Here is a 23,685-nt window from a genome sequence, read left to right on the forward strand (position 1 = left end):
TGTAACATCCCTTCTTTATGCGTGGTTTATTTTTTTTTCGCTGAGAATGCAGCTTCCTCCTCCTCATCCCCCTCCCCCTCTTCCTTTCCCTTTCTCTCTCCTTCTCCCTCTATTCTTCCTATTTCTCTGCCTTTTCCATTTTTCCATTTTTCCTTTTCCCCTTGTCCTAATTCTTACAGTGGTGCTTGTGAAACAAACAAGGACAATGGACTTAAAGGGAAACTGTCCAAACAAGAAAATTTTAACAGGTAGTTTCGAGATTTATAAGCCAGGATTTTATGTTCTATGCTTACAGATTCAATCTGTGTACCAGGCTTTGATCCAAGCCTGAGCATGATGACTGGAATCACTCCAATTAACCCAATGATACCAGGCATGGGGTTAGTGCCGCCACCACCACCAACAGATGTGCCTGTAGTCAAAGAAATAATTCACTGCAAAAGCTGCACACTCTTTCCTCCAAACCCAAGTAAGTGCATCTGAAGAAAGAATGTTATTTTCCTAAATACATTGCATGAATATTTTTTTATCTAATAACGGTAATGCTTTATAATTACAGGCATGTGTGGTCTTTCCTCCTATGTCTATTCTGTGTGTAAAGCATGATATGGTATAAGTGCATCCTTATTCACCTCTGTAAGGTCACATAAAAACCTGTGAAGCTTGTACAAAAGAGAAAAATACTTAAAGAAAAGTAGCAGCCTAAAGATCTACACTTCTCATAGTTTATACCTGTCTTTCCTGTAGATCAGGATGTCACAAAACATAAAGCTTACATGGTGCTGTTCATCTCTGTGCTCCCCTTCAGGTGCCTGAAGTTAGATGGGACCAGTCCAGGCTTGTGTCCCTGAACAGGGACTGTAGGGGTGCAGTACCTTGCACCCCAAACTGCCTCTCTACAGTCCCTTTTTGAGGGATATGGAGAGAAAGGGGGCTACAGCTTCTCTTCTGCCATTTTTCAAAAGGTTCGACGTGGCAGATGAGTTCCTTTTTCTTTTAGAAAGCAGGGACCAGGTTCCTTCCTGTTCCTGATGTGACTGTGCAAATGGAAATTTCTTCCCACTCAGATACCAGCTCAGGCACAAACTCTGATTTTGAGTGTTGGCTCCATGAGTTTCAGACCCATGATACCAGTGACTTTCAATATCACTGTGAAATGAAAACATTGAGCAAATATTCAGGTGCTCTGGATTTGCAGTGCATCCAGATCACAGTTTAATCAAACTGGTTATGTATGTGAGTATGTATGTATGTATATGTATAGACACTTTAGGGCTGCAACCTCCTTTACTGTGTTAAAGGGCAAAAAAATAAGTAATATTAGTGATATTCATTCTTAAAAAATTACTTTCACTGTCTATAAACAAGGTGAAGTGTTATGATAGCTTTTATTTTTTATACAGCTTTCAAAAATTTAATAGTTTTTCCAATATAAATGTGTATAAATTCTCTCTCTATGTACATGAAGGTAGCATTTTTAGCTACTCCACCTCACGAGCACTTGTAAACAATGAGGTTATCCTTCCCCTGTGCTGCCGTCTGCTCCATTATCTGGCAACAAGACAAAACAGATAACCGGCAGAGTGTTTTCATCATGCTGTCACTTTGTTGTGTTTCCCACTTTGTTTTTCTGTTTGCTGTGCTCCTGTACACTGAGACAGAAATGAAATTATGCTAATACCAGGAAAAGGTGTCCAGTCCAAGTGCACAGGGTGTACGCAGCATGGGCTTGCTCACAGCCCACACACATGGTGAGCATGGCGAGTGATGGGTATGAGCCAGAGATGGTGCAGTTCAGGCTTTGAATGCACTGCACTGGAGCCTGAGATCTGTGCTCAGGGTCCAATCAGGTGCAGAAGCTCCTCTGCTTTGGAACAGAATATTTTTCTGCATTTTGTGTGGCTGTACAGGGAGGAGAAAGACCCTTTTAGGCCACAGTGTCTGTCCTGGTGACAAACCTGCAGTGGCAGGAATAAATGTTTGAAGTACTACCTGAAGCTTGAAAAGGTTTAGATTCAAGTAATCAATTTTGGGCAATCTCTGCAATATTCAATTATTTTTCTTGTCCCTCTCTTCTGCCTCTATACTGTGTCAGGTAACTGTTGCTGCCCAGAACTGATTAAAGGGATGAGTAGAGCCAATGGATCAAAAGACAAATTTTGTATTCCAATGTGATCTCTGTTTTGACTTAGATCTTCCACCACCTTCAACAAGAGAGAGACCTCCTGGGTGTAAAACAGTGTTTGTTGGAGGATTACCAGAAAACGCAACGGAGGAAATTATTCAGGAAGTCTTTGAGCAGTGTGGAGATATAACAGCAATTCGGAAAAGCAAGAAGAATTTTTGTCACATCCGTTTTGCAGAGGAGTTCATGGTTGATAAAGCCATTTACCTTTCTGGTACTTCACATTCTTTAATGGATTTTTCTTGCTTCTCATTTGTATTTTGTGATGCTAATGCTTGCTTGTTTTCTTAGCTTTTATCTCAGCAAGTCTTTCTTGAACTCAGTGGCTGGAGCATGAAGTGGCAAGGGGAAATTCTGTTATTTCTCCCTGTCTTCCAAGACTCATGCATGGTGTTGTATGTTACTTACCTGGGAGCAATTTCCTGCCATGCCACAACAGTGCAACAGATCCTGAAATTCACTACAGAACAATCTTATTTTTGATTTACACAGGTTTATATAGTTTTGCTCACAGGTTATGGAAAGAGGAGGGCACCAGGCCAGGAACTCTGCTGTTTTCCAGTGCCAATTTTTCTGATAGGCTGGCAATTTCACTGGCATATTTTTATAGATTTGTGGTGCAGCCTGAATAAAGTCTGTCTTTATGCATGCATGTATTCAGCTACTGCATGGGTTAGATTCTGAGCCCCATCTGTAGGCTGCGTCTGTTGCCTCCCATAACAATGAGTGCTGCAGAAATTACAGGGTGTAAAATTTCAGAATCTCCTTGTTTTCCAACAAAGGAACAGACAAAAAAAAAAAAACCCAAAATCAGACAAAAAAACCAAGGAAACAACCCCCTCCTCCCCCAGTTTCTAATTCACAGGGGAAAAATTAAGAAAAAAAGATGAAAAACAAGTCTGCTTTCACATTTTTGGGCTTCTGTGACTGTCAGTGTCCTCTTAAGGTTAATTTCTGTCATTTGAGGATTGACTTGCTAAACAAGTCCTTTTTACCTTACTGAGTTGGCTCACATGCACTGTAGTATTTGTCTGCACTCCACAGGCTGGTTCATCCATCTTTCTGGGTCCTGGAGAGACTCAAAAGCACTGTTTTGCCTGACAGTTGTGGTGTAACACTTTCAACCCATCTACAGTGTGTTCTTGAATAAACAAGGTCCAGGGAGTGCTGCTTGGCCAAGACAAGCTGGCCCAGACTGGCTTACTTACACAAACTCTGTGTTAGGTGACCTCAAAGCACCCACTGGGACCATCCTTTTGAGCCTGGGAGAGAGTAAACAGCCCAGGACTCTTCTCTGAGCTCCAACCCTGACCATCTTCTGTTTAGCAATAAGGACAGAAGCTCAACATCCTGTAGGTGTCCATAGGAAGCTTCCCCAGCTGGAAACAAGCTGTCTCTCAAATCACCATCAACTATATAGAGAGAAAGAGAGAGAAAGAAAGAGAAATACAGAAAGAAAGAGGGGGGGGCGAGAGAGAGAGAGAGAGAGAGAGAGAGCAAAAAAGGAAAGAACGAGAGAGAGAGAGAGGGGTAGAGAGGGAGGAAAGAAAGAAAAGAAAAGAAAAGAAAAGAAAAGAAAAGAAAAGAAAAGAAAAGAAAAGAAAAGAAAAGAAAAGAAAAGAAAAGAAAAGAAAAGAAAAGAAAAGAAAAGAAAAGAAAAGAAAAGAAAAGAAAAGAAAAGAAAAGAAAAGAAAAGAGAAAAGAAAAGAAAAGAAAGAACAGGGAAAAAAAGAAACAAAAAGAAAAGCAAGAAAGAAAGCAAGAAAGAAAGAAAGAAAGATGGATGTCATCAAGAAAAACCTAGCTCCTTTGTTTCTCAAAGGTTTTCTTTAGGGTTTTTAGGTTGTCTGAGGTTTATTTTCCTAACTTGGCTGCTTGCTTTAAATACCTGTTTGAAGAACTACAGAAAATAATGAGTTTTATGGGGTTCTTTGTAAAGATTTCTTTGAAATATTGCTGTATTTTCAGGTTTATGCCAGATCTTTACTCCACTCCAGATTTGTCTTCCTTTTATTTTTTTTTATTTTATTTTCACTTCAGTTCTTCTGGCCCCGCCTCCCCCATCCTCTCTTCCTGATTTCCATGCTTCTCATTTATTTGTTTATTCATGTTACTTCCAAAATGCTGTAATCATTGCAGCAGATTAGAGGCATCACAAGCAGCAGCACATCTACCAGCTTCCAGCTTCTATTTAGGGGACCCTAGTGACAGAACAGAAGAGGGGCACACCAGATTCAGTTGGAACTGGTATTACTGTATTATGATAAAGAAAACAGTGGCAAAAAAGAGAGCAAAGGAAAGCTCAGAAATATACTGGCTGCCACCCTGGACCAGAACCAGTGTTCCTCTAGCTCAGTTTCATGCTTCTCAGCAGCACCAGAGTGCTCACTCAGAAGACAGGACATGAGTAGAAATGGAGGTGAAAGATTCCTTTCCTCATGCTTCCTCATTCTGAATTTTTTGCAAATTTCATTCCAAGTTCCTGGTGCATCATTCCTTCTTCTGTTTCCTTCCATCACAGTCATGCTGCTGCCTGTGCTTCCTCTTATGTCTGCTCTGCAGCCTCCCTTCCCATCCATTTTTTCCTCCACAGCTCTTCATTCTTCCAAAGTGTTGTACCTACTGTCTCCAGCCAGACAAGGGAAAGAGCCAGTGCAGCTGACAGGGATGAGAAAGGAATGCAGGAGCACTCTGTAGGCGAGTTCCACTTCTTTTTACCAAGGCTGCTGAACAATGCAGATGACACATGAAGCACTGACTGTCCCCCACCACTCCCAGGGAGGGGTGGCACTAGGCAGGGGCATGTTTTTCTTGTGCTGAAATACAGGGTGGGGGGGTTTACCAGTCTTTATTCCATGCTCAAACATAATATATTCTGAAATAGTGGGAACAAAGCTTATTTTTGAGGCATTTTATTTCCCTGTAAGAGACAAAAGAGATATACAAATATAATATGTGTGTTATGTTAGGGGAAAGTCATGCTTTTGATATTTCTGGTATAATGATAATTTTGTCTACCTAATCAGTTTTATCTATCTATCCCATCTAATCTCATCAAGTTTTGCATTTATCCCATGCTTATCATCAGAATAGAGCAAGTGATTACAAAATCCATCAAGCAGTTTAATCACTGGAGTTTTTTTTCCCTTTGTACTCCCAAGTAAACATGTATGAAAAGGGAGACTGGAAGATGGGTAGAAGACTATCATAAGAATGTCAGCTTGAGGAAGGCTAGGTTTCATTTAACCTTTAAAGATGTATTTTGATCTCCCAAAGAAAAGACTTTCCAAAATCATCATACCAGCCCATGAGAAAGCTCTTTCTCAAAACTGTATGTACTTTAATCTTTTGGCTGAAAATTTGGTAACTCCTGCAAATATTGATGGCCCCAGAGCTGAATATATGGGACAAACAGGTGTCTGGAGCCAGACCTGTTTATACCCCAAAAGCCCATGTGTGCATTTTTCCTGTGCTGATGTTTCCCCCGTGGGTTTCGTTTCAGTACCATTTACTTGTTTCATTTTAAGTTCTCTCTGATCACCATTAACACTCTGATCTAGATCCCCAGTTAGCCCTCAGCTATTGGCTGGTGTCCAGTATAGCAACACTCAAAGGTAAGTCAAGCCATGGAGTTTGAACTAGACCTGTGATATGAAAATACTGTTTGATTTTTATTTAGCACTTTCATTAACTTTTCCTGTTTCTGCTCCTTTAAAGTGAGGATCTTGGCAGGTTCCCAAAGCCTTTTCGTCTTCCACTGTGTGCAAACCTGAAATTAAAAATAACAAGCCAGGCACAAAGTTAATGCTAGCTGCAGCCCTGAGCAAAGAAATGGGGAAAAAAATTCATTGCCCATGCATGAAGGGGAGGCAGTGCCAGGTGTTTCTCTTATACATTCAAATACCCTCAAACATCAATAGGGAGACATGGTATTGAAAAAACCAAGCCTCCCAGCTGCCTTGAGGCTCAAAATTTCCAGCACAGATGGGTGCCTGAGGATCTCATGTACAAAACAGAGCCTGCCAGCTGTGCATGCAGAGTCCTTCTAGTTATCAAACCATCAAGGAGTCGGTTCTTCACTGGCCAGGTCATTGGTCCTATAGTGCCTGCAAAGCCCAGTATATGAAGATGCAAGAAACTGTCCTTAAGGCATTTGTTGTTTTTGTTAAGGGAAAGATGCCAAACTGTGACCATTCTGATCTGACTTTGAAGCTAACCCTGCTCTGGACTAGGTGATTTCCAAGGTCCCTTCTTAGCTAGGTTATTCTAAGTTTCTGTGCTGGTGGAAATCACTTGGCTGGCTGACCACTTTCAGTCTTTAGAGTTAAACAAGCAGTCACATTTTTTTAATGTGATTCATGGTAAATTTCCAAAATCTGTTAATTTGGTTTCCCAAAGGGAACCATTTGTCCAGTGCTACTGCAATGTACACTGTTCAGGTTTTTTTTTCCCATTTTCTTCAAAAGTGAGGGCCACTTTAATATAACTTAGTTTTGCCACTGCACACAAAACCTATAGATGCACAGTCCTTTTCATTAGCTCTTTATTTAGCTTATGTGAGGGGCCTTGAAGTCCACAAGGGCTTTGCCTCCTGCAGTGCTGTTTTTCTGTCTCTGCCCATAACTATTGTGCTCCCGCCAATGGAGGTGAAAGACAGCAGGGGGAGAGGAAGACAGATTGAGTCTTCCTGGAAAGTGCAGCCCAGCTGGGAGATCTAATTTTAGGTTCACGAGACCTGGCACCTTGGCAGTGTCCTTTTCATTGCTGATAATGCTGTTCTGGCACAGAGCAAGCAGTGTGTGAGGAATGCAGCTGGCACGCCAAACTGGCGGGGAGCAGGAGGCTAACATTTGTCTCAGTTATCAGGGTAGCTGTACCAATGATCCCTTTTGGCTGACTCCTTTGTGCCTACACCTCTGTGGACAAAACCATATAATTACACCCTCATTAGTTCAGAGCCCAGTTCTGAAAGGTCACCCATGCTCTTCTTCTATTATCTCACACTGAATAGGGTGTATCTGTAACTCTTCCCTTCAACACCTTGGGACTAGAGCTACATGTATGGCCACAAAAAGCTTTTGGGGTGAAAGAGTGATGTTTGCTTCTCTAAGCTAGAGAAAGGAAAGCCAAGAGGAATTTAAAATATTAAACCGTCCCCTCCTTTGCCACTCCTACAAGATCCAGTTTTACTTCATCCCAAGCTCCTGAATCTTGGAGACCAGATTTGATAGGTTCCATTGGCAGGAACCCATCAAAACCATCCCTTGGTAAAGCAGTTTTTTATGCCTTTTGGTTTTGAAGGACCTCTGAAACACTTAGCTCAAGTTTTTCAACTGGGTTTGCACTCCTTGCTGGACAATGAAAGTCATATCTTTTCCTCACCTGCAGACTCCTTAGCTGAAGGAGGTGTTTGAAAGGAAAATGTGAAATCAAAAGGCTCACAGATTATTTTTTTATTTGAAGGATCACTACATATATGGATATTTAATGTCTTTGAAGCTATTGTGCTCTAGCACAAACAATCCCTTTTATTCATACAGCAGGATGTTTTTCCAGTAGTAAAACAGAGTATGCCTAGATACACATTTCTTCAAGGATGTGCTTAATCTACTACACAATTCTCAGCTTTGCTCTTCCTGGAGGAAGCTCAGAACTGAGGTTTAACTGTGGTGGTGAGGTGCTGAAGCTCTTAAAACCACAGGCAAACCACAAGACTGGAAGGTAGGTTCTTTTGGATTGCAGATCAAAAGCAGCAAACACCATTTTTACTGACATTTTGAATAGAAGTTTCCTCTCCCTGGAGTTATTACGCAGTGGTTGCAGTAGTGTGCATTTCTGAAGAGCTTCCTGTGTGCCAGCTCAGCGCAGAATTCATTTCTGCAGCATCCTGTCATTTGAGAAATCTCTACTGGGCTGTTGTATGTTGGCATGGAGAAATTAGAGCTATCTTGTGTAGATTGATTAATTTTACTCACATTTGAAGGCTCTTTTTGAAGCCTTCTGCATTGTATTTTCTCACACGTTCTCAGAGATGGCATTTTAAAAGTTAGACAAACTGCTCTGTGTATATATTTGTGCCTTAGAAATAAAACTTGAAAAAAAGACAGGTGCCCAGATATGGCCACAAAAAGCTCCTCTTATAGCTTTGGCATGATTTTTTTTGGACCGCTGGCAGTAGTCAACAGTTTTAGTTCAGATCATGACTCTTTAGTACTGCTGTGTAGCCCTTAGCTTAAAGTTTTGCAGTGTTACTTTTTGCAGCTAACTTTAGAATATGATACATGGACCAAATTATGAATATGCAGAGTATCCCTAAACATAAGGCACAACAGGTTTCATTATTTGTCCTGAAATGAGTCTTGCAAATGCCTTATGAATCTGTCCCTACTTTAGAAATTACCTTAAGAAATGATGAACTCAATTAATTTGTAGGTGTTTTGTATTTGCTGCTAGATTATTTTCACTGGGGAATTTGAAAATAATGGTTGCAATTGTAAAGTGTCTAAATTTGAGATCTGGCATCACTGTAGTTATGGAACCATCCTCTTTGTGACGCAGGACTTTATGTAGCACAATTCCCACATTCACCAATAGTTATGGCTTTTAGAAAGTTCAGCCTTTCCCCATACTTCCAGTTCCTTTGGCTGGGTGGAGAAAAACATTAGACTGAACATGATCTCAACAGGATCAGTGGAAGAAGGACTCCCCATCTGGACTAAAACAGATCTATTTTAAATAATTGGTTTTTGTTTATCTGACTTTTTTTAGAAGTTGGAAGTGTCATGTGGAAAAATTACGTATTTTGAGAGATTTCTAAACAGAAATGTAATTTCCATACCTTAGGGTTGACTTTTCAGTTCATCTACTATGATGATAGGTGTTGTAGGAAATGGTGAAGAAAAATGAGTGGATGGATTTTTATCTTCTTGTGAAAACATGGTGATTGATAGATATTGCATAGATATGTGGGAATCTGTTAATCTATATTTTTTCCTGGCTGCACTTGAAAAGGGGGAAAAAATGAAGAGCAATTTGAGCAAATAAATCCTGCAACAGTTAGTTCTACTTGTTGATTTCAGGTTACCGCATGAGATTAGGATCTAGCACAGACAAAAAGGATTCAGGTCGCCTTCATGTTGATTTTGCTCAGGCAAGAGATGACTTTTATGAATGGGAATGCAAACAAAGAATGCTGGCCAGAGAAGAACGCCACAGACGTAAAATGGAAGAAGACAGACTGCGCCCTCCTTCACCTCCGGCAATAATGCATTATTCTGAACACGAAGCTGCTTTGCTGGCTGAAAAATTGAAAGGTAAGCAGCATTTGCTACTTCTCAGTTTATTATTACTTAAAAGCAGGAGCCATGCAGAGGCCAGAGCCGTGAAGCCAGTTTCTCTCTGATGTGTTTCATTACTTGCCCTGTTAGCTTTCCCCATTGAAATGGCTGTCTTTGCCATTTCCATGCCAGTGGCAATGGCACTCACTCACCTGCTGGAAATGCATGACATCTGTCTATCTGCCTGTGCTTTAACAGCTAAAACACAGCCTTCAGAATGCTACAGATGGGGTTTTTTTTCTGTTAAGTTGCTGACATCATATATCTTGGAAATACTCTCACAGTAAGACAACCTGTTGCAAGCATCCTTCTTCACATGAAAGGCCTTATTCTTAAAATTACTTTAATCCTTGACATGTAGGTTACTCCATCACATGCACTTGACTGTCCCTGGCATTCAAAGTGTCCACATGAGCTGACACAACTTATCTCTGACACACACCATCCCTTCATTCACTCCCTCTTTAGGGTTAGAATTACTTGTGCAGGATAGTGTCATGTTTTGGTATGTGTTTGCTTTTTTCTAGGTACAATTACTGAGTTAATATTTTTCAAGGGTGTGCTTCAAGGATTCATTTTATTTTAATAGCTAACATAAACAGTAAGAAGCAAAGAAATAAAGTTATTCTTGGTAACAAAATTTATATATATAAAAGAAATATCTAGTAAACAACTCTTCACACCTCTTAGAGTTGTATTTATTTTCATCAAGTGTTTAGCAGCTGTGTTTGGCATTCTTTCCCCCATGATGGCCAAGCACATTGCTTAACTGTGTGCCAGGTCACAAGAAGCTGTGATTCTTGCCACTATTTCAGAATTAATGAGATTAGGCTTAGGCTATCTAGCTGTCATCACACTGGTCTCTGTTCTAACTATGAGGAATGTTTGGGGAGCCGAAGAAGGACAGTGCAAAGTGTTTCATCCTTGGAGCGTGGAGCAGAGATGCACCCTGCTGCCTCTCTGAGTACTGCATTGGTTGCTGTTAGCTGTTGCTACTGCCTCAGTCAGTTGCTAGTTTGGCTGATTCTCATCCCCACCAGATGCCCTTCTCCATAAAATAATTCATCAATCTATCTGGTAGATTGGTGAAATAACCCAGATGGGTTTATAGACCAGAGGAAGAGAGGCCCTAATACAAGAAATTGTAATTCATACCTAGCTTCCAGTCCAGTTTTAGATCCATCTGGTTTTAGTTGAATATTTTAGGAGTTAATCTTTTGTAGGGAAGTTTTCTTTATGTAGTAAGGCCTACAGGTTTCCTGAACTAAACCAGAAAATGCAAGACGTCTGGACAATTTCTTCCATATGGTTAGTCATTGCTTGGGGCAACTGAATGTGGGTTTTTGCAAGATGTTTAAGATGACTATATTTAGAAGGATTTTTCTTTTCATTATGGGAAGTTTCCATACTTAATTAAAATCTACTCCAAGCAAATTCACTCTTTGGTTCTCCTAAGGGAAATTTAACCAGAACTTGACATATATGCTCAAGTTTAATATAAAAATTTTTTAGCACCATATAGACCAATACTATGTGCATAACTGTTTCTCCAGAAATAAACTTCCAGCAATGTACGTCACTTACATTAAAAAAAAAAAAGGTAAGTTTATTTTTTTATTGGTTGAAAATCATTAAAATCCAGCAAAATAATATATTGCAATTTTAAAAGTTCTGCTAATTAACAGTTGCCTTGCTGTGACTGTTGTGAAATTAAAGACACCACCCTGGATCTGTATTGATAGGTGAGGGTGGAGAATGCAGAAAAGATCCCTCTCTTCTAAGTAGGCATGAGCTGTGCCCTGTTCTAGGTAGTAAAAAAAGCAGAGTGGGCTTGAGTAGTTACACTGGTCTGCTTTACCTTGCCTATGGCATCACAGCCAGCATCTGTAAAATAGTCGCATTGAACTTTATAGGCTCCCTTGGGCAACATGGAATCACCACGAGCTCTTTGTGACATCCTAAGAAAAGAAGTAAAGCAACATTAAAGAAAATTCTCTAGCAAGGGGCAGTTCATGTAATAGACTCATAAAATCATTAAGGTTGGAAAAGACCTCTAAGATTGAGTCCAGCCATCATCATACATTCGCAATTTAAATGTGGACTTCAGATGAAAGTAGCAGAATATATATATATGTACCCATGCACACACAGACATACACATATACACACACACTCACAGAGAAATATAAAACTTGGAGTTAAAATCTCACATCTCTGTATTATCAGCACATTTGTGCTGCTGCAAAAGCCTGGAGAATTCATCCTAAAGGAAAGAGGGATCACGATATGTCTGCAATTGTCAGAATTTAACTTGAGAGATTGTTTCTTCAGTAGATGCTCTGCAGTTGTTTCCTTAAGGAAGGTCATGACCTTGCTGTGGTGCCCACTTCAAAAGACTCCTGAGCTCTGTTGCCAGCTCATGAGGCAGAGCTGCAGGTGCCCAAATGCAGGTTTCAGCTCCTGCAGTGCCTCCAGAAGTTCACAGAGCAACACCAGCTAAAAAGCAAGCCAAAATAACTAAACATATCTCAACCCAAGATACTGCTTTGCAACCACAGATGTAGATAACTTGGTCTGAATCCAAGCAACTTTTGTTGTCAAAATAACCTTGGAAATTCCTGACAGCAAGGAAATCTTATGGAGAGCAGAGATGAAGTAGGCTTATCAGCCACTCCCCTAATGTGGTCTAGATACTTACTGAGTCTGTAACACAGGTGACAATAATTTTTTTCACTTTCTGCAAACTGCAGCATAAGAGTAAGAAATCATTGTTTTGTGTAACAGACTTGGCTGGAAACCCTTGCCCCAGTGTTGTCAACATATTCCTGTTCCTCTGGTGTGCTGAAGTTACCTGGTACAGCAGTGACTGTGAGTGAGAGAGTATAGAGGAACTTTTGTGCCGGTTGGAAACAGAATTTCATTGTAAATTTTCAGCCAGGTAGTCTTTACTGGTGTGGAGTTTCACAGAGCAAAGGAACCAGTTCTCCAGTGGCTGGTGACTGGGACTGGGAATCCACTGCATCTGAGGCCTCATATACATGAGGATTTATCATATACTCTCCATTCCCTATGGACTACCCTGAATCCCTTCATATCTGCAAAGAACTCGGTTTGAACACTTAATTTTTGCGGGAATTAAAGAAACTATGGACCAGTGCAATTTTTCATCACTTTGCAATTAGTGTGTAGCAAACAGTGTTTGTTTATGTGTATCTCCTTTTCCCTTTTGCCTTTTTCCTTTTTTTTTTATTTATTAAGATCTTCATTACTCCTGGAAATGAAGTCCTTCTTAACTCTCTCCTTGTTGGCAGTATGAACACTTTTTTCCTGCACCATTCATGTCATTAGCCTGAGCCTCGATTTTCAAAATTAAATGAGCTTCAGCATTCCAACAAGATGAGTAACTTGAAGAGCATGAGATCCTTCTTATCTGTGTTTTCTTGAGAAACTACCTCAATAAATTCACAGATGTGAACTCTGGGAATCCAAGGTCATTTACAATGAAGTGTAAATGTTATTTACCTCCTTCAGCAGCCTTTGAAAATAGACCTTGAGTTCTGGTTTTGACAAAACCAGCAGAATATTGTGTCTTCTGCAATTACACTAGAAAAAAGTGACTTTCACTTCTTCTGGTTCATCGCAGCATTTGTGTGTGTCTTTGAGATTTTAATTCCTCAGTGTTAAATCAGATGTGTTATTACTGCACAGTGGAATGTGTCGGTAGATATTTAGGTTCAAATTTGCATGCTCTGACATCTGTTTTCCTGGGTGCATTATAAACAGTTAAGTCATGTGGTGCCCGGAACAAGGCACAACTGGAGATAGGCTGAACCTTTTAAGTGGAAGGCTGCTCTGTCAGGTGCATTGGAACAAAACATTTTAATCTGTGCTTATGACATTTGCGTTTCAAAGCAGGATTTCAAACACTATGGTTTTCTTAATTCAAGCATATCTGTACCTAATGGTATCATCTTCAGAAATCACTTCTTGAAAATAAGATCCTTTAAAATGCTACATATGTCTGATTTGCTGTGGGTAGCTAAATAGTTCTATCACTTAACAAAGGCATCTCTTTATATCTGAATATCTGGGTTTTTAAATATTTTGAGCAAAGGAGACATAAATATGTGAGAGTTAAATACAATACCCTGGAATTTACCTCCCTTTTTAATATAGTGTTTCTTTATGAGCACAGGGAAGTTATTCATACAGTTTTTCATTTTAAGAAATATAATTTAAAAATTGAGAAGCTGCTTCTTTGCCAGGCACTGTATTATCCCCTGAAGAGAGCACAGATTGGAAATTAAAATAAATAGATGGCAGTTACAGTAGAATGAGGGATGTGCCGTGCACAAGACTCAGGTAACATCAAGCCTGACAATCTCAACTCTTGCACATGGTTTGAAATATAAACAACATTTAATTGCTTGGGAGACAGGATATTTCACTGAGAAGAAAAATACGCTGCTTTTAATATCACCTTGCAACTGGGGAGCCAGACCGGTGGAGCACTAGAGAGACAGTGCAGTTATGCAGGGAGGCAAGTCTCATCCAGAAAGGCTCAAATTCAGTGCAGAGCTACGTCAGACGGGAGGCAAAGTGAGATCTTTTGAACGAATCCAGTGAATACCAGGTTTAAGTGCTGCGACTCTGGGCTTTTTTTAAGCACAGATTTTTTTTATTAGTGGTATATCAGGACAGAGCCCTGAAACAGACATGTTTCGACGCTTTAGCATCAAATCTGTTCCCTCACCCTTCCTGGTTTTAGATTATCATTTTCTCCTTCCTTCTTCCATATGCTGCTGACATCTGCTGTGGCACAATACATCTGGCTCCGAGAGCCTCGCACAGGGGCTGTGAGCAGGCACGGTGCGAGGGCACTTTTGTCTGCTGGCACAAGAGCATAAGGTGGGTTCAGCTATCAGCAGCCTGGTAACCCAATTCCCTGGGCACATGCCTCCCAAAGCCTACAGGAGGTGCACTCACTGCTTAGTGCGTTACTAAAAACGTCCTCCCTCACCTCATCTGTATTGTATCAATGCAGATTTTGAGGTTTTAATATAAACCCACTGGATTAAATGTACCACACTGCAAAATGACTCAAGTTAATTACTAAGAGCTGGGAAATGGCAGCTTGCTGATCTGAAAGTTTTTGGTGTGATTTTGAGAAATAGGGAGGAAACTCAATACCCTCATAATTACTTTTCATTGGAAATAATGGCATCAGCAGGAGAAGATAATGGATTTCTGTGTCTGACATGAAACACCCACCCCAGGAAGAATCTTGTGTGATTTAATTTGAAAGAAAGAAAGAGTTTGATTACATAGGGGGGAGAGACTACTTTTTAATATATCTTTTAGTGAACATATAAGTGTATTTTTATCAAATCTAGTGTCAGAGATTTGTTACGTAACTGGAAAAGTTTCTTGGTTATAGTATGCAGTTAAGGCTATTTAAGAAATAGTAAGGTGGATATTAATCATTCTTAAAAAAAACCCTTTGGCAGTATGAATTTGTATGTCTTGATTCTTACTTGTTATGCAATGCCACTGGGTTAAAAATGTTATTAATCCCAAAAGTACTAGACTGATGTGTGTGATGCATGGCCCAATTATATAAGGGATTTGAGCAGGAAAAAAAGAAGGTAAGGGTAGTAGACTGAAGAGTTGTGTTTCTAGGTCACTGGCAGGCACTCTGTACAGAAGAAGCTCTTAAGCCAAGAGAAAAATAGGTTGTCATTTTGGCACCAGAAGTGGTATGTGCTGGGAAGAAAATTGTTCCTGATGCACGGGGGAGCTGGGCTGAGCCTGCTGATGAGAGAGGTTAGTGAACCTTTTCTCTGACCTGGTTCACCCACAGCAGTCACCTCCTAATGTTTATTCTTTTTCGTGTTGAATTCAGTCTTTGCAATTTAGAAATCATAGTTTTAGTTTAATAAATTATCAAGTCAGGAGTCAGATTAAGAGTAACCGTGGCCATACATCCTCCCCTGGCTGCGGCTTTACGTAATGAAGAAGTTTCCATCCTGAAGTGAACTGTGCCACCTTGCTGTTTGAACTGGGCCTAGTTTGACAAACTGGAGCTGGAGTCTGAGCAGCTGGGCAGCTCCAGGCAGGCTGAGGGCAGTGTAGCCATGAGCACAGGGGTAGTGCTGAGCACAAGGATGAGGCAGGGGACACATCTTCCCATGGCACTGCTACAGCTGACAGAGGACAGGCTGTTAATCAGAGGCAAAAAAGGACAGACATATCCCACCACCCTTGTCCTTTCTCTGCCTGCCCTGCAGCACAGTCATGCTCAGTACTTACAAGAGCACCTTCAGGGGGTCTTTGTTTATTGGGTTTCTGCTGGTCAGGGCAGAACTCGGCATAAATGTGTACCTGGCCCTTCCCATGTTACAGAGAGGCCAAGAATAATAAGATCATTAATGCTTCCCAAAACATAGGTCAACAGCACGGGAGCTTTCTAGGTGTAGTCATTGGAGTAAGACCAACTCTGTCTCTTCAGCATGTCCTTGCAAGTCTGGGAGGTTGCATTATGAGAGCAAGATTCAGGACAAGAGACAGTGTATGGTGACTCTGGACAACTCCATAGCCCATAGGACAGTGTAGAAGGTTTGCTGTTATTTAGAGAGGCTCAAAGTGTTGTGTGGAAGATCTCAGATACTTTTCAAACATCTGAGAAAGACCAGGGTTGAAAAGATAATAACAAAGCTAAATCAGTAGCCCAAAGTTTGATCTTGTTCTAGCTAGAAGTCCAGCATGCAGTGTGGCTCTTGAAACAGAGAAATACCAAATTAGCTATATTTGCAATATATCTATAAATGTAAAAATTGTAGAAATAAGAGTGTTTGAATGCCTGGCTTCAGAGTGATAGATTAGTCTATATCCTTTCTAATGGCTGAAACCTTAGACACCATCAGCCAAGTTGTGAAAGCACCCGATGGAGGTGCTTAATACTGAGAGATAAATAGTCATGTTTGAGGTTACTCTGAGCTGAATTCTACCCTGTGTTACACCAGGGAAACTCCATAAGCTGAAAGTAAAACCCCTCTTTCCAACACCTTTTCCCACGATACCATTCTGTAACAATTGTTGTCACAGCTTTTCCAGTTAAATATTTATTCCAGTTGGGGTTGCTTAGAGGTGGTCAAATTACAAGCATAAAAATGCAAAACATTTGTCAACAATTATTCGCTTTTTTCATAGAATTATTCCTGTTAACAATTTTCTGGGCAGCTCTAGGGATGCATTTTCTTTTCTTTATATTTCACTTCATCTAAGTTGTGAGCTTGGATTTAAATGTCAAATATCTGTAGTTGATATAAAAGGAATTTGAAATATCTTATCTCTAGTGCACTGTGATTGAGTCTGGCAGCACCTGGAAATCTCTATCGACAGAGACCCAGCAAGCCATCCTGGATGGATGGGTAATAATCTTCAAATGACACGGCGTTGTCAGAGCTTGTGTTAGAGCTGCCCTTTACAGGGACATGCAGGGGTGCAGGTGCTTGCAGCAGCCCTTGTGGAATGTTGGGATTACTCCAACCAAACGTGTGCCTGTTGCAGGGATGTCAACACAGGAGCAGGCTAGCCCAGGCTCCCTTTGCAGCTGCTTGAGGGCAGCAGGCACTTCTGGGGCACAGTTCACCTCACCATTAAACAGACAGCAAAAACAGGACTGATAAAACCTACTTTATTTGCTTAGAATATGCTGTGACTTGGAGGAGCAGAAAGCTCTAAGTGTAAGAAATAATTTGCCACATGCTTATTTTAAAAGAACAATTACATATGGGAACATGTCTTATATAAAGGAATTTATTTGAAGAGTGTGTTTTTAAACAGTGTATAATTATGTGCATCCTACCATGAGGGAATAATTTTGAACAGAATTAGGAGTTTTGTTTTATTTTTTTAAATAAACGGCTGCAATCATAAGGCAGTTCACGCTCTGTTTAAATTGGATTCCGTTGCTGCATTTCTTCTACTATTTATCTACTAACTAAAAAAGAAATGAACAATCTCATATAAAAATCTGATTTTCTAAGGCAATCTCTCATTGCTAAGAAAGTATTCTGGATGAAACAAATGGATTCACGGTGAGTTACCTTATACCAGTCACTGAGTGAGCTCCGGAATAGAAAAGTTAGAAATTAAGGTGACATAAATTTTAAAACAGTAGAGAAAAGATTTTATTAAATAATGTGCTCCTGTTGTGCATATATTACCCTCTAGCATTTTTGAATGTAACTTCTAATTATGTAATCAATGAAGATGCTGATGTTTACCAATGAAAGGATTTTTTCCTGCTCTGTGAGCAGAGCTGTGAATTAACTATAACAGTCCCACAGACCTCTGCAGCTCCCTAGAAGTATAGTATGATGAAAACAGGTTTTCAGCATGTCCTTTTAAATGGGTAGAATCTACGTGGCAGAAGGATGATATGTTTACGAACATCCCTTACAGACACCCACTGTGCCTGATAAAAACAAAATGAGGGAAGGATGTTTTTTTTCATAGAGGCTCTACAGCAAAACAGCACTTAAATGAGTACTGGGGAGAGACTAAAACGAGGAAAAGGGAGGATATTTCTGTGCTGCTGATTTTCCTTATGCATGGAAACATGCTAACATTGCCAGAAACCATTACAGGTTATTCTTATTTACTGTTGTAATTATAATAAACATTGTGTTTCAGGGGTGAGTTCTTGGCTGTATTGTGTCTTTGACATCCAGTTCCCATAGAAGTCGGCAGGCTGAAGATTTTGCCCAAGTCCTTTGGAGAGCCTTATCCTCATGTTTCCTCGCAGTGAAGAGGCTTTGCATGAGTCTTGTTTACATTTGGCATTTCTTGGGGTCTATATTCAGCCAACCTTGCTCGTCAGAGCCACTTAATGCATTCCTGCTGCATATGTACCCAGCAAAGCTCAGAAGTGGAGTCTGATCCAAGGGGACAATATGAAATGAAGGAATGCCCATCTGACTCTTCCTGCCCAGCGAAAATTAATGAATGGTGCTAATGAAGCACATATTAATGTTTTACAACAGATACACCATTTTACACAGGGAATGTGTTACATGTTATTTTGTGCTTTTTTCTTGAGGGATCTTGGGTGAACATGACTATTCAGCTGTGGAGAGCAAATCTTATTGCTGTAGCTGAAAGCACGTTTCAGTTAATAAGATGTTAAAGATCAGGCAATGTAAAAATCTCTTCTTCAGAGGCTGCGGGCACAGAGCTTGTCACTAGTTCTCTCTGTATTTTAGGCTACTCACCTTTTAAGGAAGTGATTATTGATTCAGAATAAAAGCCGGAATCATCACTTAACAATTAGTATTTCATTGTTCTTTGTACACGGAAAGTCTTACAAACTGTGTCACATGTTTATGTATCCTCTAGCACAGTTTGCTGGGTTTAGTATTTTCCAGTTTTTGTTTTAAGTGTCTGTTGGTTATGACTACACCACATCTTCCTGCAATGACCATATACCTTCTCCTACATAAAGGTGTGCATACCATCTAAAATATATATACAGAAATATAACCAAAAAGCACTAGATGAGATGTTTAAAATGAGTTGTTGGTAAATTGAAGTTTTATAGAATAAAATCCTGGTGAAAAAATGATACTGAATTGCACAAAAATGGTTCCACAGGAAGACACTCTTGCAATAATATTTTCTTGCAGTTCAGTCTAAATGGGAATTGAAAAGAAATGTTTCCTCTTAATCCTGATGAAGCCTGAAGTGTAATGGATGCTGTGCTTAGAGTCTTTTGAGGAAGCTGGGAGCACTGTCAGAGGAAAGAAGATTACCTGGGGAGGGAGTGTGCAAAATTTGGCCTTCTGTTTTGTCAATCTTTCTGGAGAGAAAAACAACTTTCATTACCTGAATGGCAAACATGAAGATGTAATCTAGGTGTTTTCCTGGATTCATTTGAAATCCTTTAAAAATATATAATGTGAAACATTAAATAGTACAAAACAAATAATGCAAAACAAATGCAGGCACATTGTCTGTTCAAAGCAGTTCCTTATAATTAATCAGTGTTTTGAGGAGGAATTGTTCAGCCTCAACATTGTTCCTTAATTAACAGCATGATGTTAGTGAAATCTGTTGACAGAAGTATGGCTGAGCCCAAGCTCCAAGATGAGATTTTGGCTGGGCAGATTAACACAGACAGATTTCATTTCCTCAGTGAGTCCAGTACCACAGAGGTCTCCTCACTCCCTCTGTAAGGTCATTCCATATCGCTGAATGGCTTAAGGGACACATTGCAAAAGTGAAGACTCAGGCCACAGGGAAGGTGGGGAGACTGCTTTTTGTTGTGAGAAAGCGATTAAAATGAGGAGAAGACAAGTCTTGAAGATTTATGTAGTTTCACATGGCTGTATTGGCTTCTTACTTCTGATGGAACAAAGGACACAAAAGTTGCCCAAAATGATATACTGCAAGCAGGATTTATGGTGATTTTAATGTGACACGGAGCAGAAAATGTGTTCTCAGCAGGATATTTATGCCTGCAATTTGAAACCTGTGCTTTGATTGTTCTAGATGATAGCAAGTTTTCCGAGGCCATCACGGTGCTGCTCACCTGGATTGAGCGAGGCGAGGTGAATCGTCGCTCTGCCAACCAGTTCTACTCCATGGTGCAGTCAGCCAACAGCCACGTCCGCCGGCTCATGAACGAGAAGGCGGCTCACGAGCAAGAAATGGAGCAAGCCAAGGAGAGTTTCAAAAATGCCTTAACGGGGATCCTCACTCAATGTAAGTAACTCCCTTTTTGTCAGTGTTGTTGTAGTGATGGTGGTGGTGGTGGTAGTGGTTTTATCATTTTGCTTGTTTGTTTTGGGGGTAAGTAGTTGCAATGCAGTCATGCTCTACTTCACATCCTATTCCATACTCTATGGCAGTTTGGAGGATCAAGGACCATTCCTAAGAACTTATTATTCAAGGTGAGCAAAGTTTCAGTAGTTTTTTTTTTTATTAATAGATGAAGACGTGCTCTATTCACAATGTCTACTCTTGTGTAGACATAACGCCTCAAGAATGGACAAGACAGAAGCCTCACTGCTCTGAGAAAAGGTCATGGTTTTTTTGAGAGAGGGGATATGTAGCCTGTGTGTGGCAGCTAGTTAACTAGGTCAATTGCAGAATAGAGCACAATTAGGTAATATTTTTAGCCTGTGTTTAGGTAAAAGGCAGTAGAATCCAGTAACTTACAGGGATATATTGACAGATAAAGGCCACCTCCACAGTAGAAAAGTATGCTGTACTGCTGCTGGCATCAGGACTGATCTGCCAGTATTAATTGTGCAGATAAACTGTCTTAAATATCTAGTGCTGGCAGCTGTTTCCTTCGTACAGAAATACCATCAATGAACTTACCCTAATTAGGTTCCCTCACAAAACAATGATCAGGATACTTGCCTAGCAGTTTTCTTCAGAGGAGAGGAGAGGAGAGGAGAGGAGAGGAGAGGAGAGGAGAGGAGAGGAGAGGAGAGGAGAGGAGAGGAGAGGAGAGGAGAGGAGAGGAGAGGAGAGGAGAGGAGAGGAGAGGAGAGGAGAGGAGAGGAGAGGAGAGGAGAGGAGAGGAGAGGAGAGGAGAGGAGAGGAGAGGAGAGGAGAGGAGAGGAGAGGAGGAAAATAAAAGGCAAGAAAAAAGGAGAAATAAAATGGATTTAATTGTTGGTGGTTTTTATCATGTCTACTTGTCGCTTCTCAAGGAAGAGGCGTTATGGTACTCAGAAAGTGAAGCCTGGAGCCAGCCCTCATGTGCCAGTTGAGAACAAAACCCAAGATAATTTACCAGATAATTTACATTGTCATTTCAGAATCATGCCCCTAAACTTTACATTAGAAAAAGAAAAAGCGCCCTAAAGGCTTTTGTGCAATTAATTTCTGGTCCCTCAGTGGGCATCCTTTAAAAGCTTGGGTTGAGGGCTTAAGCTTGGATGGACTTGTCTGGCTAAGCAGAGCAGCCACTAAAGCTTCCTGCATAAGTGATGGAGAGCTCATCATCTCAGAAGACAAATTCACCATAGGGCATATATTCTAATGTAAGAGTTTAGATGCCAGAACTTAGAAACAAAGATTCTGGGCCAAAGACATTTGATTTCTGGGGACATATGTTCAGAGAGTAAATTTAAAAGACTAATTCCCTTGGTAATTTGCTAGGCATTGTTGTCTTCTGTCTCAGCATCTAAAAGGCAGTGTGAGGCCCAGAGATGCAGGCACCACGCATGGCGTGCTGTTCAGTTCACACCAGGGCCTCTCTAGTTTTGTGTGCTACAGCCAGCTCTAGCATTCAGAAATGCCTTCTTCAGCTGCATTAAAAAAAGTCCCCCATTGTCAGCAGGCTGAACTTTAGTTAAATCAGTCTAAATTAGCCCATTTGTCACCAACTGTTGTAGAACATCTGTCACTTGGAAATAGAGATCCCTGTAGTTTCAGGTGGAAATAAGCAGTTTTGGCCATCTTTTTTGCTCCTGTAATGTGCTGACTGCTGAACTTACAAAAACAGAAATAGCTTTGGCTTCAAAATGTGAGTTTCCTAGTGCCACAGTAACAGCAGTGTCTGGAAGAAGAAAGTTTCTGACAGATCTGGCCTAGGAGGACAAGGTCAGCAAAAAGCATCCCCAGGGAAAGGTGTTACGCTGTGGATTTTATAAGAGCAAGTTTTACAAGCTTTCCATATGTTCCCCATTGTTTATTTTATAAACATCATTAACATTGACCATTATTAGCGTTAATGTCTTATTAAAATTCCTTGGAAACTTGCTGTGAACAGATGGATAATGTTTTTCCTTTACACATGTATATGCCTAAGATTGCTAAGCATGGAGATTCTGAAATGAGCTTCCTTTTTGCAAGGAAATTTGAATTGATCTGTATTTGAATTGATCTGAGGAGTGTTTTTCGTGCATTTTTTTCCATTGCTGTTCCATAGTCCTGCATAATTGACTACAATATGTCAGTTGCTTTATGAAGAAGAGTTTGAAAATATGAGATGTCCAAAATAGGTGTGTGTGGCCTGTTAAATTCTGCAGACTGATAGAAACCCACTTCTGCTTTTCTGCAGTAAGGATCCACAAGTCTAGTGTAATGCTGCAGCTGTGTGGCCATTTGACATAAATATTACAGTATTTTAAAAATATCATGTGGCAGTCCTCTCTCATGAACTAGGTCAGATGTCAGTTTGGAGCTGACCATTCTGGGCTTTCTTTGCATTCAGAAGAGAAAAATAAGAATCTCCACGGAATGAGTCATCAAACTGATCTCATGGTGCTCTTCCAATGAGGTGAATCATCCCTTGGATATGCCATTTTTTCTCTGCTGCCCATAGAGGATTCACAGGGGGCCTAGCTCTGAACCAGATGTCCCACTTTTCACATGTCTTGTTCAGAGCTGATTAATCCCACTAACCGTGTACAGCATTGATAGAGATGGGTGTAGCATAAGGGAAGAACTTGGAGTTAGATAAAAAATGCCAGCAATGAATGTTATGGGGAGTAAAAAAGAAATAAAATTGGCTTCAAGTGCACTCACCTGGAATATACACACTCACACACATACACACACATAGAATCTTGGTGGGTCTCAGTAGAAAATACTTTCTTATTAATGAGGATTACTGTGACCAGAACATTTCATCTTATGGCCTAACTAATAAAGAAGTACAGGCGTTGAAATCCCTGCTACAAATTTGTGCCTGGAGGTATTTAGGAGATTACTGAGCAGATTACCCCTAAAAATTTGGGTCAATTGCTCAGCACGTGAATTAATTACCTCATCAAGGTACTTGTGCCAGGATAATCTGTGAAATAAAGTGTATTACTGTTGTCACACCACCAATTTATAGCACCTGATTTAAGTGCTACAGGGATTCTTAGTATGGTGCTTCTTCAGTTATTTAAGGGATTAAGAGAGAAAAATTTCTACTTCCTTCTTTTTATTAAATTACTTGATTTTTTTATATTTGAATTTGTGCCTAAAGTATGGATTGTTTTCAAGGATTTAGGATAGGTCTGTCTTTGTGGTTCGACATCTATTTACTCCCCCAGCTTCGATACATGCGACACTGCCCCTTGGCTTTCCCTTCATCTCTGTTTCATTTTCTCCCAAGCCACCTGTTCAGCGTAAGGTTTACAGATGTTTGTCCCCATG

At 40.3% G+C, this 23,685-nt stretch overlaps 1 protein-coding gene across 10 annotated transcripts in view; it reads left to right on the forward strand.

The window, feature by feature from the left end:
* The window catches only part of ENOX1 (ecto-NOX disulfide-thiol exchanger 1), a 352,587-nt gene that overhangs the window by 253,685 nt on the left and 75,217 nt on the right, over positions 1-23,685 (forward strand). For all 10 annotated transcript variants that reach the window (XM_074535464.1, XM_074535457.1, XM_074535456.1 and 7 more), the window contains 4 exons: positions 296-469; positions 2,193-2,399; positions 9,265-9,498; positions 20,074-20,286. In XM_074535464.1, coding sequence (XP_074391565.1) covers positions 296-469; positions 2,193-2,399; positions 9,265-9,498; positions 20,074-20,286 — 828 coding nt within the window. The remainder of the gene's footprint in view (positions 1-295; positions 470-2,192; positions 2,400-9,264; positions 9,499-20,073; positions 20,287-23,685) is intronic.

This window comes from Zonotrichia albicollis, chromosome 2, assembly GCF_047830755.1.
Source record: "Zonotrichia albicollis isolate bZonAlb1 chromosome 2, bZonAlb1.hap1, whole genome shotgun sequence".
NCBI lineage: Eukaryota > Metazoa > Chordata > Aves > Passeriformes > Passerellidae > Zonotrichia > Zonotrichia albicollis.